Below are 15,612 nucleotides of genomic sequence, written 5' to 3'. Positions count from 1 at the left end.
GGGGAGAGAAATTGGTAAAGAAAAGAAATGAATAAATTATATGAAGTGACACGATAAAAAAACTCTCTTAAAAATTAGATTTTTTTATCTATTCTTTATCACTTTACAATTCAACAGTCAATTTTCATACTAATATTATAAATTATTATGAAAAAACAAAAAGTAAATAAAAAATTTGTAAAGAGTCTTCGCTTTTGTTTTAATCAGGTAACGAGCACTCTTTTAAAATAATCACCATAGCATTTTTCTTATATGAATCGTGAATGAAAGGCGGATATTAATTTTAGTCGGTAGAGATATCGGTCACCACTTGCACTAGCCTTGCCAGCTTTGGCCGCTTTTTTAGACTATTGTGGGAATTAAATTATATGTGTTTGACAGGCAGGTTTGGATTCTGATAGAACTGATCATGCCAAATAAAAACAAGCGTTTGGTGTAAGCCATCACATCATCATTTGTATTTCCTTCCATCCACTCGAGAGAAAATTGAGTGAAAATTTAATCGATCGGCATGGAAGGGAAGATTGCAGGAGCTGTGTTTACTTTTTCTGTTGAGGGTATACTGTCGAAGGTGGCATCACTTGCTGCTCAAGAACTCAGTCTTGCTTGGGGTTTCAAAGCTGAACTAAAACGGCTTCACCATTCATTACTCACCATTCAGGATTTCTTGCAAGCTGTTTCCGATCAACCACAAGATCGGGTCATGGTGGTGGAGGAGTGGGTGAGGAAACTTAAGGCTATAGCTCATGAAGCTGACGATGTGTTGGATGAGTTCGAGTACGAAGTTGTTCGCCGTAAAGTTGAACTCCAAAATCATATGAAGAAAAAGGTACTTAACTTCTTTTCACTCTCCAATCCATTTGCATTTCGTTTGAAAATGGCACATAAAATTAAGAACATCAACCAGTCCTTGGTAGATCTCAAGGGTGAGGCATCTTTCATTGGTCTAGTTTCCAAGAGAATAGATGCAACCCCTCGAGGAAATACATGGGACAGACAAACCAACGCATTCGTTGGCAGAGATGAAATAACTGTTGGAAGGGAAGATGATGTGTTAAAAATAGTTACAACCTTGACCGACTCCAAATACAATCAAGAAAATCTTGCGGTTATGGCCATTGTGGGAATGGGAGGCATCGGAAAGACAACGTTGGCCAAGTCAGTTTACAATGAGGATTTGATACACAAGTTTTTCGAAGCAAAAATATGGGTTTGTGTATCGAACACTTTCGATATCAATTTGATTCTACTTCAGATGTTAGAACAGCTTAATCCGACAAAGGTCCCTTCGAAAGATAACCAGAATGCTTTGCTTATCTTCCTTAATGAAGAGTTGAAAGACAAAAGATACTTACTCGTACTTGATGATGTTTGGAACGAAGATTCTGAAAAATGGAATAATTTAATGGAATGTTTGTTTAAGCTTAAATCTGCTGGGGGATCCAAAATCATGGTCACTACTCGTAGTACAAAAGTTGCATCAATCTCAGAAAAACTACTTCGACGACATGAGCTGGGAAAACTTTCTGCGGATGAATGTTGGTCCATCATGAAAAAGAAAGCCTTCCCAAATAGCAGTGCTCGTATAGTTCCTCAGTTCAAGACAATTGGAAGGAAAATTGCTGAAAATTGTGGTGGCGTTCCATTGGTGGCAAAGGTACGTATTATTATTATGTACATATAACTTGGAATTTGCACTTAATTTTTTACATGTTTTTTATTTATAAATTAGGAAAATAGATCACTTTATAAATTAGGACAAGGCATTGTGACAAACATATTAATCAGAGCCATTCATTTTTGTAATTATCATTTAAAAATCATCATTACAAAATTTCATTTCAAATCATAGATATTAGCTATCTGATATCACATATATTTTACTTGGTATCAACATCGTCAATCCCTTCGAATTTTAGTTATATCATTTGCAAGATGATTGAATTGAGTTCCAATTTTGAAAGTACAATTTACGTAGATTGATTTTTCATTACTTGATATAACATGTACATATCACTTATGCATTAGATGGTATACAAAAAATGTGTGGTCTCCCTTAACATTTTCTTAATCAAAAACCAACATTAGTTAATGGATATTTCGGGAATTTGACAAACACGGAAGCTAGTATCACATTTTGCACATGGCTCAGACTTTTTCTAGATATATCGTACAAATTTTATAATTGAAACCATTCAATTTCGTAATAATAATTAAAGGACCATCTGCATTATTATTGGATGAATACTTTGTTATAACTCAAGTTTTTTCTACATTGTTTTAGGAAACTTTTGAACCTGATTATAACTATACCCTCTTTTTTCAATCATGTATTTTTCTTTTTATTTTTCATCAACTTCAGTTCAAACTACTATACTCTATAAATCATTATGTGATAGAAACTCTCTAATCCAATCAACAGGTTTTGGGAGGCATTTTGTACACTAAAAATAGTATTGCTGAATGGTTGTCATTTAAAGAAAGTGGAATATGGAACAACCTACCGAAAGGAGAAGATAGAATTATGTCAGTCTTGAAGTTGAGTTTTGACAATTTAGAATCACCATCATTGAAGCAATGTTTTGCATATTGCTCAATATTCAAGAAAGATTTTGAAATTCAAAGAGATAATTTGATTCAACTTTGGATGGCTCAAGGACTACTCCGCCCTTCACTTGGTGAAAGTAAAGATATGGAGGATATAGGCAATGAATATTTTGATATTCTATTGCAGAGCTCCTTATTTCAAGATGCTACATTGGATTATAATGGCACTATTAGCGAATGCAAGATGCACGATCTTGTGCATGATTTGGCAAAACTTGTATCCAGATTTGAAAGCTTGACAGGAGACTTCCATGGCATAGATAATACAGATGAGATTCGACATGTTGCACGAGTTTCTACTTCTATACTGAAAAAAATTCCAGAAAGAAGCGCTGGAAAATTGCGATCACTGGTCTCTGATGATGGTGAAGTTCCTATTAACATTCTCCCACGGTTCAAAGCTTTACGCATCTTGAATCTAAGTAATGCTAATATTGAAGAGTTTCCAACTTCAGTTGAAAGGCTGAAACACTTAAGGTATCTTGACATTTCTAAAACAAGGTTCAAATTACTCCCCAGCTCTATAGGCAAGCTCTATAACTTACAGACGTTAAGAGCGACAAATTGTGCCCTTAAAGAGTTTCCAAAAGAATTGCAAAACTTGATCAATCTGAGACATATTTATTTTGATGAGAGCACAAAATTTCCACAGGGGTTAAGGCGATTGACTTGCCTTAGAACAATACTATACTTTTCGGTGGGTAATGAGATTGGTCGTCGAATTGAAGAGTTGGCTGGCTTGAAAGAATTGAAAGGTGAATTAGTTGTTTGTAATCTGGAACGCGTAGAGAATGGAGAAGAAGCAAAAAAAGCTAAACTAGAGGACAAGAAAAAAGTATGCCATCTGACACTCAGATGGACGAGATATAGGTCAACAACTGACAACAATGACGAGGGGGATGTACTGGGAGGCCTCCGACCGCAACCTGATTTAGAGAGCTTAAGTATTGAAAACTTCATGGGCGATAAGTTTCCATTGTGGATGATGAGTAGACCATTACAGCTCAACAACTTGAAGAAGATTCAGTTATTTGGATGCAATAAATGTGAAGAAGTCCCACCGCTTGGCCATCTACCTAATCTTACGGAGCTTAAGATTAGCGGAATGGCTAACTTAAAATGTTTTGGAGTCATTGATTATGATCTTGCCCCCGATATATTCGGTTCTTGTGGTTCTCTTGAGAGATTGGTTATTCGTAATTGTGAAAAGCTGAGGCAGTTGCCGGATGGGCTAGATACACTTCCTCTCCTTGAGTACCTGGGTATATACAGATGTCCTAATCTAGAATTGATTCCAATTAGACAGGGCATGGCATCTCTACGCAGATTAGAGATTTATCATTGTGAACAATTGTCACGACTACCGAGTGGGTTAGACTACTGCACCTCTCTCCAGAAATTGGTTGTTCATAACTGCAGTGGTTTGTCAGGCCCATTGAGTGGGCTTCAAGGCTGCACCTCTCTCGTGGAATTGTTTATATGGCGTTGCAATAATCTGACATCAATTGAAATTAAAGGCGGCGCGTCTCTCACCTCTCTTCAGAAGTTGACAATCAGATATTGCGATGAACTATCGAGCTTACCTGCTCTTCCACAACACTTTCCCTCTCTTCAGCAATTGTATATAAGTGAATGCCCTAAGCTAACGTCGTTTGGTGTCCAAAGTAGCAGTATTGAGGAGAAATGCGTTTCAGATTTGCGCACAATGATACCCCTTCAACAACTGAGGATTGAATACTGTGAAGGATTGGAAAGTTGGGTGAGCGGGCTGCAATTCCCAGTCTCTCTTGAGTGGCTGGCAATAAACGATTTCCCAAATTTAGAGATTCTTCCAAGTTTAGACAACCTTCATTCTCTTCGCTATCTGGAGATCAGAAACTGGCGAAAGCTAAAATATCTGCCGGCGGGGCTACGGTGGCTTTCTCACTTGAAGAAATTACAAATTGGTCCGTTCTGGGAGGAGCTCGATTCCTTCCCTGATTTTGGAGTTGGATCATTGATGCATCTTACAATGTTAGACTTGTGGGGTTGGCCTAAGCTCAAGTCTTTGCCTCAACAGATTCAACACTTGACTTCTTTGACAGATTTGATGATGGTTTCATTTGACGGAGTGGAGACTTTGCCAGAATGGTTGGGTAACCTTACATCCCTTGCACAGCTGGAGATACAAGATTGCAAGAATCTGTCGAATTTACCTAGTGTCGAAGCTATGCAACGTCTCACCAAATTACAAATCCTGGACATTTCCGGATGTCATCCTCTTTTAGAGCAGAAATGCACCAGGGACAACGGCACAGATTGGCCTAAGATTGCTCACATTCCAAATATCACAAGTACGTTTTGCAATTCTTGAAATCGAATTGCAGGGTACATGTTATAATGTTTATCTCTTTTGTTCTTCTATTCATCTACACAAAAATTTCGAAAACTAACCAAAGTTGTTTATCCTTCTCAATTTTGTTTCAAATTAGTTAAGAGTCTGGGACAACAGTTGGATTGAAGCTACGCAACGCCTTTAGAAACTGCAACAAATGAGTTGCGGAAAAACCAAAGTATGTACAGTTGAATATTCATGGACGCAACTTCCGCATTGGAGTTAGTCCAAGTAAGCTTTTCACATCCGCACCTCCTCTTCTCTTCTAAATGCAGTGTACTGTTGAGTTCTGACTTACTACACATGTTGTGTTTTCCAGTGGCATCTATATTTCTTTTGGCATGCTGTGGCGTTTTTTCAGGATGCTCAATGGGTGCAAACTGAGTACAGGTACTGATACATAAGATATTAAATTTCTCGCTCTACCTTCTTTTCACAAAAAATATACCTTAAGTTATAGTGCTTATCAAGCTAGAAAGCCTCTTTTTTTGGTACCATGTGGGCGTTCTCCTTTACATGTTATCGTTCTTAATTTCCGCAACATCAGTTGATATGTTAACTTTCTTTAGTTCATTTGTATGAGTGTTGAAACACCAGCTTAATTACCCGTTCATGGTTAGAAACTTGGAAGAGTAATGCTTCTAATCATGTAAAACCATATTCATATAATAAGAAAATATAGATTGACTGCAATTGCTTTTCGTCTATTATTATTCTTATGAAGATTTTGCGCTGGTATTTTTATGATTACTTGTGATTTCTGAACAGATTTTTGAATCGTATGAACAATGACTTGAATTCAGTTGATTATTTAATCGACATTTCATATCCCTCAAGTAGCTTTACTGTCAAATACCTGCATTATTGCAGAAATTAGGTAAAGAATCGTCAGTTGCAAACTAAGTTAGGGATTTTATAATTTGGCGAATTTAAGAAATCTGCGAAAAGGTTTACAACCCCGAAATTGATAAAATTCACCATTGGCGGGTTCTGGCAGGAATCAACTTCATTCATGATGTTCAAGGTTGATCATTGCAGCTTGAATTATTAGATTTGAAAGGGTGGACAAAGCTCAAGTCTCTGCCTCATTAAATTTAAATGTTTTATGTATCGACTATTTGAGGGAGTGGAGGCTTTACCAGAGTGGTTGGGGAACATTACATCCCTTAGAGAGCTGGGGATTTAGAATAATTTGATGAATCTACCCTCTGCCAAGGCTAAGCAACGCTTCGCCAATTTACTGTCGCAGTGAACTTAAGCAATGTAAGTTTTTCAAATTCCCACCTCCTTTCCTCTTCAAGTAATCAAGTCCGACTTACTATATGTGTTGTGTTTCCAATAGATAATATATAATCTTTTAGCATCCTTTGAGTACTATTAATTTTGTGTCTGTAACTGATATCGCTTGAGTAGAGGTCGCACTTGGTGCGATGGCAACTGCCTTCGCCCATGAGCGGTAGGTCTCGGGTTCGAGACTTGGGAGCAGCCTCTCCATAAATGGGGGTAAGGCTAGCCGACATTCACCTCTCCCAGACCCTGCCTAAAGCAGGAGCCTTGTGCACTGGGTACGACGAACTGATATCGCTTGAGTAACTTTAACTGTTGAGTACCTGTTTTACTGCTGAAATTATGGAGGGTGATATTTTTGTTGATTTTTGTGTCTTTCCAAGCAGAACGTTCAAGATCTTGGGACTTTTTGGGATTCAATGAGAAATTTAGTCGAAGAGCAATTATCGAAAGTGATATTATTGTTGATGTGTTCGAATGTAGGATTTGGGTGGAATCTGAGCTTTAAAGATGAAGGTTTTGGCCTGCCTCCCCAGAGGTAGAAAGGTGCCTGTGAAGGCTGCTAAAATTTCAGGTGCAACAAGGTAGTTTCCATAATTTTCAGTTATTACATAATATACTAGTCACTGGTACAAATATATAAACCGATTGTTACTTTCAAGTGTTATTCTTTTTTGTGAAAACAAACAATAACTAAATCATAAGCAAGAATGCTGTGCATAGCACCTATGTGTGTTCCGCGTTACCCAATTTTTATAATTGTACTGCTTCTGTACATACTAATACTTTGTAAACTATATGAAATGTTCATTTTGCAGCAAGCTCACTGGACCTCGATATCACTCTCAAGAGTCTTTGAGGGATGTTTTCGTTCATGGAACTCACTTTGCCTCAGCGGTGAAAGGGAATGCTGTTGAGGTGCTGCGAAAATTGCAACATACAAAGTATGCGAGCTTTTCTGCTGCGGTCATATCAGGCCATCTCAGTTGGAGCATGTAACGTCTCAAATGTCTCAGGAGGTTGCTGAGGAATATACGATGCCAACAAATTCGAGGGGACTTTGTTCATCCTTCAGCGGATTACCTTTGGTTCTACAGGCCCAGACTTGTTTTATTTGTGATGTTAATATTAACGTGTTCCGTAATTCTTCTCAAATGGCATTTTCTTCATTTGCTTGGATTGACAATCAAGAGTTCCAAACTTCCTACTTCCGAGGTACCAGAGGACTCTTAGAGTTTCTCGAGTAGTGGCGTGGGAGTGCTTCTTGTGAATCTAAATGTGTTGAACCATTTTCACTTTTCTTGTGTCTTCACCAAATTCTTTTCAACTGGAATGATTTTTCTAGAAGCGAGAGAGATTATGATAATCTACATGTATAAAGAAAAAGGACGGTTCATTATGGATATGTTACTTGGTAGCAAACCCGGCAATTTGTTCATGTTCGATACAAATACATATGGATGACTAGAAAGTCTTTAATTTGATTGATATTTGGTAGCAAAAACAGATCTAAGCTCCTGAATTTTGGTTATTATTTGCAAAATTATTAAATTGTGTTCGAGTTTGAAAAAATTCAATTTACATAGATTGGTCTTTCAGAAAGTGTAAAAACTTCAGCAAAAGGAATCAATCTCGTTAAGATCAATTAAAAGTAGTTAAGTGGCTCAAGGCAGTTGCATTATTATTAGATGAATTATTTTGTTATGATTCAAATTGGTATTTGTTAGGCTATCTCTAAATCTAATAGCTAAAAGTTAAAACTTTAAAGTCAATTTTGGAGTTAAATTTGATTCTACTGTGATATATCATTCTCAGTGCACATCAATTAAGAGTTAAATATAGCGTTTGAAATCAAATACATAGACATATACGACTATTTAAGTCAACACAAAATCAAATATGAATTTGCACTTTACGTTCATGATTGAAAACTTATTTTTATGACTATGCAATGTACGTAAGCTTTTCAAACTCCCACCTCCTCTTCTCTTCTAATTAACCAATACATTGTACTTTTGACTTCTGACTTACTATATATGTTGTGTTTTCGGTGGCATCTATATTTCTTTTCGCATGCTTTGGCATTTCTCAAGATGTCCAATAGGTGGAAACTGAGTCAAGGTACCGAGGCACAAGATATTGTCCTTATGAAGATTTTGGACTGATATTGTTACGGTTATTTGTGATTTCTGAACAGATTTTTGAATCGTATGAACAGTGATTTAAATTCGGTTGATTTCTTTATCTCTAATTCATATCCCTTGGGTGATTTGGTGTTTTATTGGACCAGGCAGAAGTGGGATTCCAGTACAAACTCATGCGCGAGAATCATTTTTCGCACTTCCATGTTCCTTCTCAAAAAATCGAAGCTCTCATCCCTTTAGTTGCAGCGGATCAACATTCGTTGTTTGACAATAATCCCAAAAGTTTTTCCACACTATTTTAAGTAATCTTTAATTCAACACACTTTCTCGAGAGTTTAGATATCACATTTATCGATCATCTGATCACATTTCTCAGAAAGACGAAATCTATTCCATTTACTTAGATAAATTCCAAATGATAGTTCCTTTCTTTTTATCCAAGTTTCTGATTTGTCTGTCACCCTTCACAACAATTAGTTGCCCCATGACAAAAACAAACCTTTGCTGCAGCACATGCCCGTGTCCACGTGGCCATGTTCTGCTGTTTGTTAGATGCGGGCCTTTTTATATTGCTGAAAAGGATACAACACCAACTTCTAATAAAAAGTTACCACTTACTACCAACAGCCAAAAAGAACAACTTGAAAGTGATCGTGTGGATAGGGTTGTGTTTCCTCGTATTCTTTTGGACTCTGCAGGTAAGTTATCAAATATTACCTACTACTGCGATGTCATATCGACTGATTGACTTGAAATATCGACATCAGAAATATAGCGGAGAAGTTATTTTCCATCGAGTGATGTATCGACCGTAATAAAGCTTTTTTTTATATTTTATTATATATATCATTAAGGTTACAATTGAGGAAATTGATTACAACCTGAATGAGGTAAATTTCGTTTCTGCAGAAAATCTCAAATGTGAAAGGCCCAGCGGGTGTTTTTTAGCTCACCTCAGCAAACCTTCACTTCGCAACTACTCCTTTCTTTTGCACTAAGAAACTTAAGGGAAAAAAATGACACAGATAGATACACAATTTTTTGCCAATAGTCTAGTGGAATAATTCTAAAATTGCCCCCCTGAGAATGTCTGGCCAAACTGCCAATTACCAGGAGCCACGTTGTAGCTCGTGACGGTTCTACCGTCACTGGTGGTGACTTGGAAGGAGAGGGCTTGGCCATTGAGGTATGAGTTGCTCTGCCAGTTTTGACCCCAGTTTCTTGACATGGGTTGCCACCCTGTTCTGGACCCCTTGATTGAAACTGAATGGACGTCTCCTGCACCAGCCACGTTGGTGATCAAAACCAGGTTGAAGTAGGAGTGGCCGTTGATGGTGAATCTTATTCCTCCTTTCTTCATACAAGGTACTCTGCCAAGAAATTGTAAGGTGTTAACTTGTAATTATAGTTGGCTAATGTTCGCCCTTCAGATATCTGACGTGCTAGGTTATCAAGTCACTAATTTTCAGAAAAGAATTCACTCAATTAATCATTTAGATTCTCAGTCTGATAACATAACATCTTTGCATTTCCGATAACCATAGTAATGTCACCGTGATTAACTTCAGGGCCTACCTTCTGAAGGAAACCGGCACGATTCCGGCGCGGTATTGAGCAATCTGCAAGAAAGCAGGCTCGGCCAAATCGAAGTGCTGGAGAGGAGGATTGCACCATCCGCCATTGTCGTTGGACTCAGCAAAGTTAGGAGGGCAAAAGTTTGTAGCAGTAACAATAATGGATCCAGGACGGCACCATCTCGGGTCATTGTTGCACATCATTTCATAACAAGATCCACAGCTCAAGCCATTGTTGAACAATGCTGTGCTCAAAGCTGCAGTGTTGGTTCCATATCCCTGGCTGTACAGATTCCCATAACCACATGCTCCTCCTGCAAAATTTCAAATCAAATTAATATCAAACCCCAACTCTTAAATTAAACACTCTTTTTAGACGGCCGGTGGATCACGGTGAGCCGTTCAACCAGGGGTCTATCAATAGTTTTGTTTCGTTACTAAAATGTTATTCACACTTTCAGTTTTTAACTCATTTGGACTATTTCTACAAGAAACACTTCAGCTCATAGAAAAGTATAAAATATATATTATTGCAACTTAATCACCTCCAATACATAGAAACGGTACTTCTATAAGCAATTTTTTTTTTTGTACAAACGATATTATCTACACTAAGGTGAGGGGAGTGGATTTGGGCTACCAATAATGTGGTTCAAATTCGCTTTTGGCAAGAATTAAACCGAAGACCTCTCACTTACAAGTGAAGAAGAATACTGCTAGACTCTAATACTCAGTGCCGGAGGCATTACCACCGCCGTAAGACCTCTCACTTATAAGCAATTTTAGTTGTCTAAAAACTTCTTTTTTTCTTACTGTGGTAAATAATTGATGACACTTGAGTTTTGGACTTACCCATTGTGCCGGAGGCATCACCACCGCCGTAAAATGTGGCATGAGCGCCTTCCCAGCTACCATAAACAGCCAACACACCATGCAGATGTAGGTTGAAGAGAACAAGAGAGAGGGCTATAGATGCCAAAGACAATGGATGAGCTGCCATTTTTTGTGACTTCAGTTTTTGTGTAGGGCAGGTGGAGTTTGTTTTGTGCTTAGAGTGCACGAGGGTTCCTCTATTTATAAGGAAACTTGGGAGGCTAGTGAGTTAGTCTGCATATTATATCACAGAAAACAGCCACAAGTGATGGAGGAAAACAAGTGCACATGCCGGTTGTGGTTGGGATTACCAATCGATATCCCCGTGGGCCAAACTTTCCACATGCATTTCTCATCCATTAAATCTCTTACAAATTTTAATAAGTTATATAGTCTGATTTTCTTTGATGGCACTTATTTGCTTTTCGTGTTCTTCACACTTTTAGTTTATCATTTCATTTTAACAAATTAATATTTCACTTTGAACGTAGTCGAGTATTTGATTTAGAGTAGACTACAATTACATTGGACTAATGACATGGTTGGTGATTAGTGAACTTATAAATGTTGAAACAGGACTCATTGAATTGGCCAACAATCCAACATATATATTACATCTTACAAATCGCGTCTAGAGAGGTGAGACTCTATACAATATGCTTGGACTCAGTTTCGATCTTGTTTGGTTCCTATCATCAAATGGGCATGTGAATGATGGTTAGAATTGTCAATAGCATTTTCTTTTAGTTTTTGGTGCTTAATTACACTTAAATATAAAGGTGATAATTCTTAGTTTGGGGCCCAAGAAAGTTGAAAATCCCCTTCTATTTGTTGAATAATGGTAGGTAGTCTTAACAGATAATGGTATCTTTGCACATGGGAGAAAATTTTGCTTAATCAAAGCATGTTCACTTTCTAATCTTTTTCCATTTTTCTTTCAATTTTTATGAACATTAATCCTTAAGTGAGAAACAAAATTAAGGGCATGATATAAAGTACCATTTGTGAGCTTGCAAGAAGAAGTTCCAAATCTGTGCAGAATGTGAATGGCAACTTGGAGTAGTCTTGAGTACTGCTCATGGTGGGAAGTGGCCGAGTCCCACCCATTATTTCGTTTTCGTGCTTCGATTTGGGTAGTGCATGTGTTATGTTTTGTCACTGCCCCACCCTCACACATATATCTCTTCATTCAAGTAACATAGCATCAACTTATTAAAGGCAATAAATTAAAGTCTTACTTCCAAGTTGAATTTGGATTGGTGTGGTTTCTCTTTTGTGGACTGTTGGACCCCTTCAATGTGACCTCGTTTAATACAATGGAGATTGAGGGTTGTTATGTCAAACAATTATAGATATTGATTATACCTAAATAAATGGGATTCAAATTACAGTCATAATATATAAAATCCTTGTTATACCATGATGTATGCGTATTATGTAAAAGTATTTATGCAGGACATCTACTCTTTGTTAAATGACGGATTTTGTATCTTATGGATAATAATATTAACACTTTATTGATATAACCAACGTTCGATCCAAAATAATTGTGTATTATATATAATATGTGTAAGTAAAGAGAATAAACTTTCTAGGCTCCTATCCATGTAATATATTTAATTTACATTTGTATGCTTGTATGATGTGTGAAGCTTCCCTTATAAAAGAAAAACTAATGAAAATGGCTTGAAAACTTTGAGTTTTAATGATAAAGACAAAATAAAGAGTAAAATAAATAGTATCAGGATTGACTTTTTAGTGTAAAAATATGATTTTTCGTTAAAGTAAACAGTACCTTGAACTTTTCGTTAAAGTTCCCTTGTATAAATTAGTAATGATTTTTTTTCTTCTGAAAAACAAAAAAAGAACTCTGGTGTTACGTGGGCATGGGGGACAACAGGAACTATATGTCCCCTTTTCGTTGGGCGTTTGGTCACATGGATGGCCTACTTACATTGAATAGGTGAGAGCCCTCATGCCTGAATTTTGGACCGCCATATTAAGGCAAGTAGCTGGGAATTTGAGGTTATTAGAGGCTTAGGACCAAACCGATGTCGTACTGCCCTCAAATTTGAGTCATGGGGCATTTGTCTTCTGTAAATATTTGGATATATAATGTGATATTGTGAATGTGATCATGCAAAAAGCTCCAGAATCCAGATCCATCGAAATACCTCTGAAGCATGCTTTCTTTGAACTTGTGAACTGCAACACCTACGCCGAAAAAGGTCGAACGTTTATATATCCATCGGTCTTACAGATATTTCCGCGGAAATGGCCAAGAAGAATTTAATGTAAATTAATAATGAAAATAGTTTTCGCAAATATCACTCTTTCATAAATACATTATAAAATAAATTTCACATAAACGTGTGTAAAAAATTGAGATCCGTTTATGTATATAGTTTGTCAGTTAAAATAGTTTGTCACTCATTGAACGACATCATTTGATGGTTCCAAACTTTTTACATGAGTTTTGGGTTCAGGTCTTGTCATCTTGTTTCGAACTTTTGATCTCCAATAATATAAATCATCGTCATGCATGTGTTTATGTAGGAAGTAAGCAATTCACTAACATACAAAACCCTAATTATAGGTGTCACCACACTGGCGGATCCATTAAGGGGCAGGGGGGTCAGCTGACCCCTAGAACTTGGATGAACGTTCATAGATACCTTAGGTGCTGACCCTCCGAACTTCGATGATGTCCATGGATACCTTGAATGCTGCCCTTTTGAAGATTAAAGTTGGCTTCATACATGCCCTCCAACCGACTTCAGGCCTACCAAAACCCGATGAATGTCCATGAATACCTTAGGTGCTGCCCCTTGCATACATTAACAAGTGTGTAGTATGCATTTCCAAATGATTTTAGGCCTACCAAGACTCGATGAAATGGCGATATGCATGCTATTTCTGGTATAAAAAAATTTGCACGCTGCGCGCTATTTTTACTGACCCCCCTAATATTATTTCCTGGATCCACCAGCCTATGACTCTATTTGATTTGATGTCAGTTGAGGCATTGTTTTATTTTAATTTGGTCCTAATCAAAGATTTTATTAAGAGATGGAACAAAAAAATATACTGCTACAATTAAGATTAAGTGTTCATGAACCATGATTAACAGGACAAATGATTCAGATTAATTGTCTTATGCATGAAAAATTATTAACAAAATATTTTTATGTATTATATCCTCATTAGAAATTGCAATTATTTACTCTCAATCTACCGACCAGGGCCTTTTAAAGCGAAAAAGGCAGCAGGATATATATCAATCTAGGTGCCAGCATGGCAGGTTTGGACAACTATTATATTTTCATTATTTAAAAGAAGGCGGAATCGAATATGAGACTCACACTTATAACAACAAAGTTGAGTGAAACATACGTACAGTGTCCACAACTCATAATTCACAAAATCTTATATTGTTATGATGTGAGCATCTAAATTCTAATTGTGAAAACCAAATGGTACGTAACGGTTAAAGAGGTCCGAGATCGTTTAAGCAATTGCATTGTTTTGTTTCTTTAAATAAAAATCATGGTTTGTACGTAATCAGCAATGGTAAATGTATTAACAGTACAATTGTTGGTGCTTTCGGTTCTGTTTTCTGCAGACTTTTCACTGCAGTTTAACTCATTTGGAATTGCATGATCAAATTATTGTATGCCAACAAAACATAGATAAAACTATTATTTAATTAGTTATTAGAAATAAATTGAGTCTGAAAAGTTGGAGATATATCATAGACATGTCGGTCCGCAATCTTAGAAGCACATGCAAAGTTCTGTGTTTTCGGCCTTTAGCGTTCATGCATGCATGCATCACTTTTTCCTCAATCTTTGATATATTCATAAACCTAATAGTTAAAAATATTGTATATCCCATGCAGCAGTTACGACAATATATAAAGTATTTTTTGTAATCTGCAAGAAATGAAGTTTGAGGAAGCATCTTAAACCACCGTTTTGTCCCACGTCAAAACCCTACTGTTCCCATGCCTTCAATGTAATTCTTGTCCACGCCTGAAAGAAGGGAATATTTGAGTTGGGGTTTTAGGGTTTTAATTAAATTTTGTAGCAATCCGGAAGGAATATTGCATCAGGACTAGCAATCTTTACTGCAGATCATTGTGTACGTTTTGTTAAGGATTGTCTTAAATAGGATCTTTATAGATTGTCTTAGGATCTTTATTCTTTTTTAGCAAAGATATGATATTCATTAATAGAAAAGTTGAATACGTGCAACATTGAGGATATGATGCATACAGTGAGCCTCAAAGAAAATCTTACCAAAGATTTCAACTCGGACGAAGAGAAGAAGAGCTTTCCCACCATTATAGATTACAAATGATTACTATCTTCAATGAGAAAATCTAAAATTACATTAGAGGTTCCTCAAACCAAATTATCGAATTAGTTAAAGTTAAACTCAATCTAACCAACTTGTATGCCACCTTGTACATCGTTTGTCGGCCAAATGTAGTCTTCCAATGAGTAAAAGGATCTTTATTCTTGAATTCTTTAGTTGTGCACTTTTTTTTTCCGAAGTGCATGCATCAAGAGATCTTTCAAAACATGAGATTGAAAAAACTTGAGCCGGGTTGTTATTGTCACTTGGTAATACTAATAAACAGAACATTCCTTCAACAAGATCGCATGCTTCAAATTTTGATAGTAGAACATTTTTTAGTGTCACTTTTTATTTACGTTTTTATCAATCATTAACGTCGTCCGATAAAACATGT

The 15,612-nt window shown here is 36.7% G+C and overlaps 2 protein-coding genes across 6 annotated transcripts; one reads left to right on the top strand and one right to left on the bottom strand.

Annotated features, from left to right (window-relative positions):
- The first annotated feature begins 378 nt into the window (after positions 1-378).
- LOC103447268 (putative disease resistance protein RGA3) lies at positions 379-7,756 on the top strand. Of its 5 annotated transcripts, none has more exons than XM_029088123.2 (8): positions 379-1,657; positions 2,423-4,940; positions 5,079-5,212; positions 5,301-5,371; positions 5,750-5,858; positions 5,979-6,244; positions 6,752-6,842; positions 7,087-7,756. In XM_029088123.2, exons 1-3 carry the CDS (start codon positions 512-514, stop codon positions 5,105-5,107), a joined length of 3,693 nt encoding a protein of 1,230 aa, XP_028943956.1. In that variant the 5' UTR covers positions 379-511; the 3' UTR covers positions 5,108-5,212; positions 5,301-5,371; positions 5,750-5,858; positions 5,979-6,244; positions 6,752-6,842; positions 7,087-7,756. The 5 variants fall into 5 exon arrangements, with proteins under 5 accessions (XP_028943956.1, XP_028943954.1, XP_028943955.1 ...); XM_029088121.2 differs by having other exon boundaries at positions 6,655-6,842; XM_029088122.2 differs by having other exon boundaries at positions 6,752-6,852; positions 7,087-7,563.
- Positions 7,757-9,198: 1,442 nt separating this feature from the next.
- On the bottom strand, positions 9,199-11,030 carry LOC103447269 (expansin-A4-like). Its single transcript, NM_001294111.1, is given in 3 exon segments — positions 9,199-9,782; positions 9,988-10,300; positions 10,839-11,030. Coding segments are annotated over 3 exon segments (765 nt in total). The 5' UTR covers positions 10,987-11,030; the 3' UTR covers positions 9,199-9,478.
- Positions 11,031-15,612: the final 4,582 nt, after the last annotated feature.

This window comes from Malus domestica, chromosome 11, assembly GCF_042453785.1.
Source record: "Malus domestica chromosome 11, GDT2T_hap1".
NCBI classification, from domain to species: Eukaryota; Viridiplantae; Streptophyta; class Magnoliopsida; order Rosales; family Rosaceae; genus Malus; species Malus domestica.
This window is presented reverse-complemented; position numbering and strand designations above follow the sequence as displayed.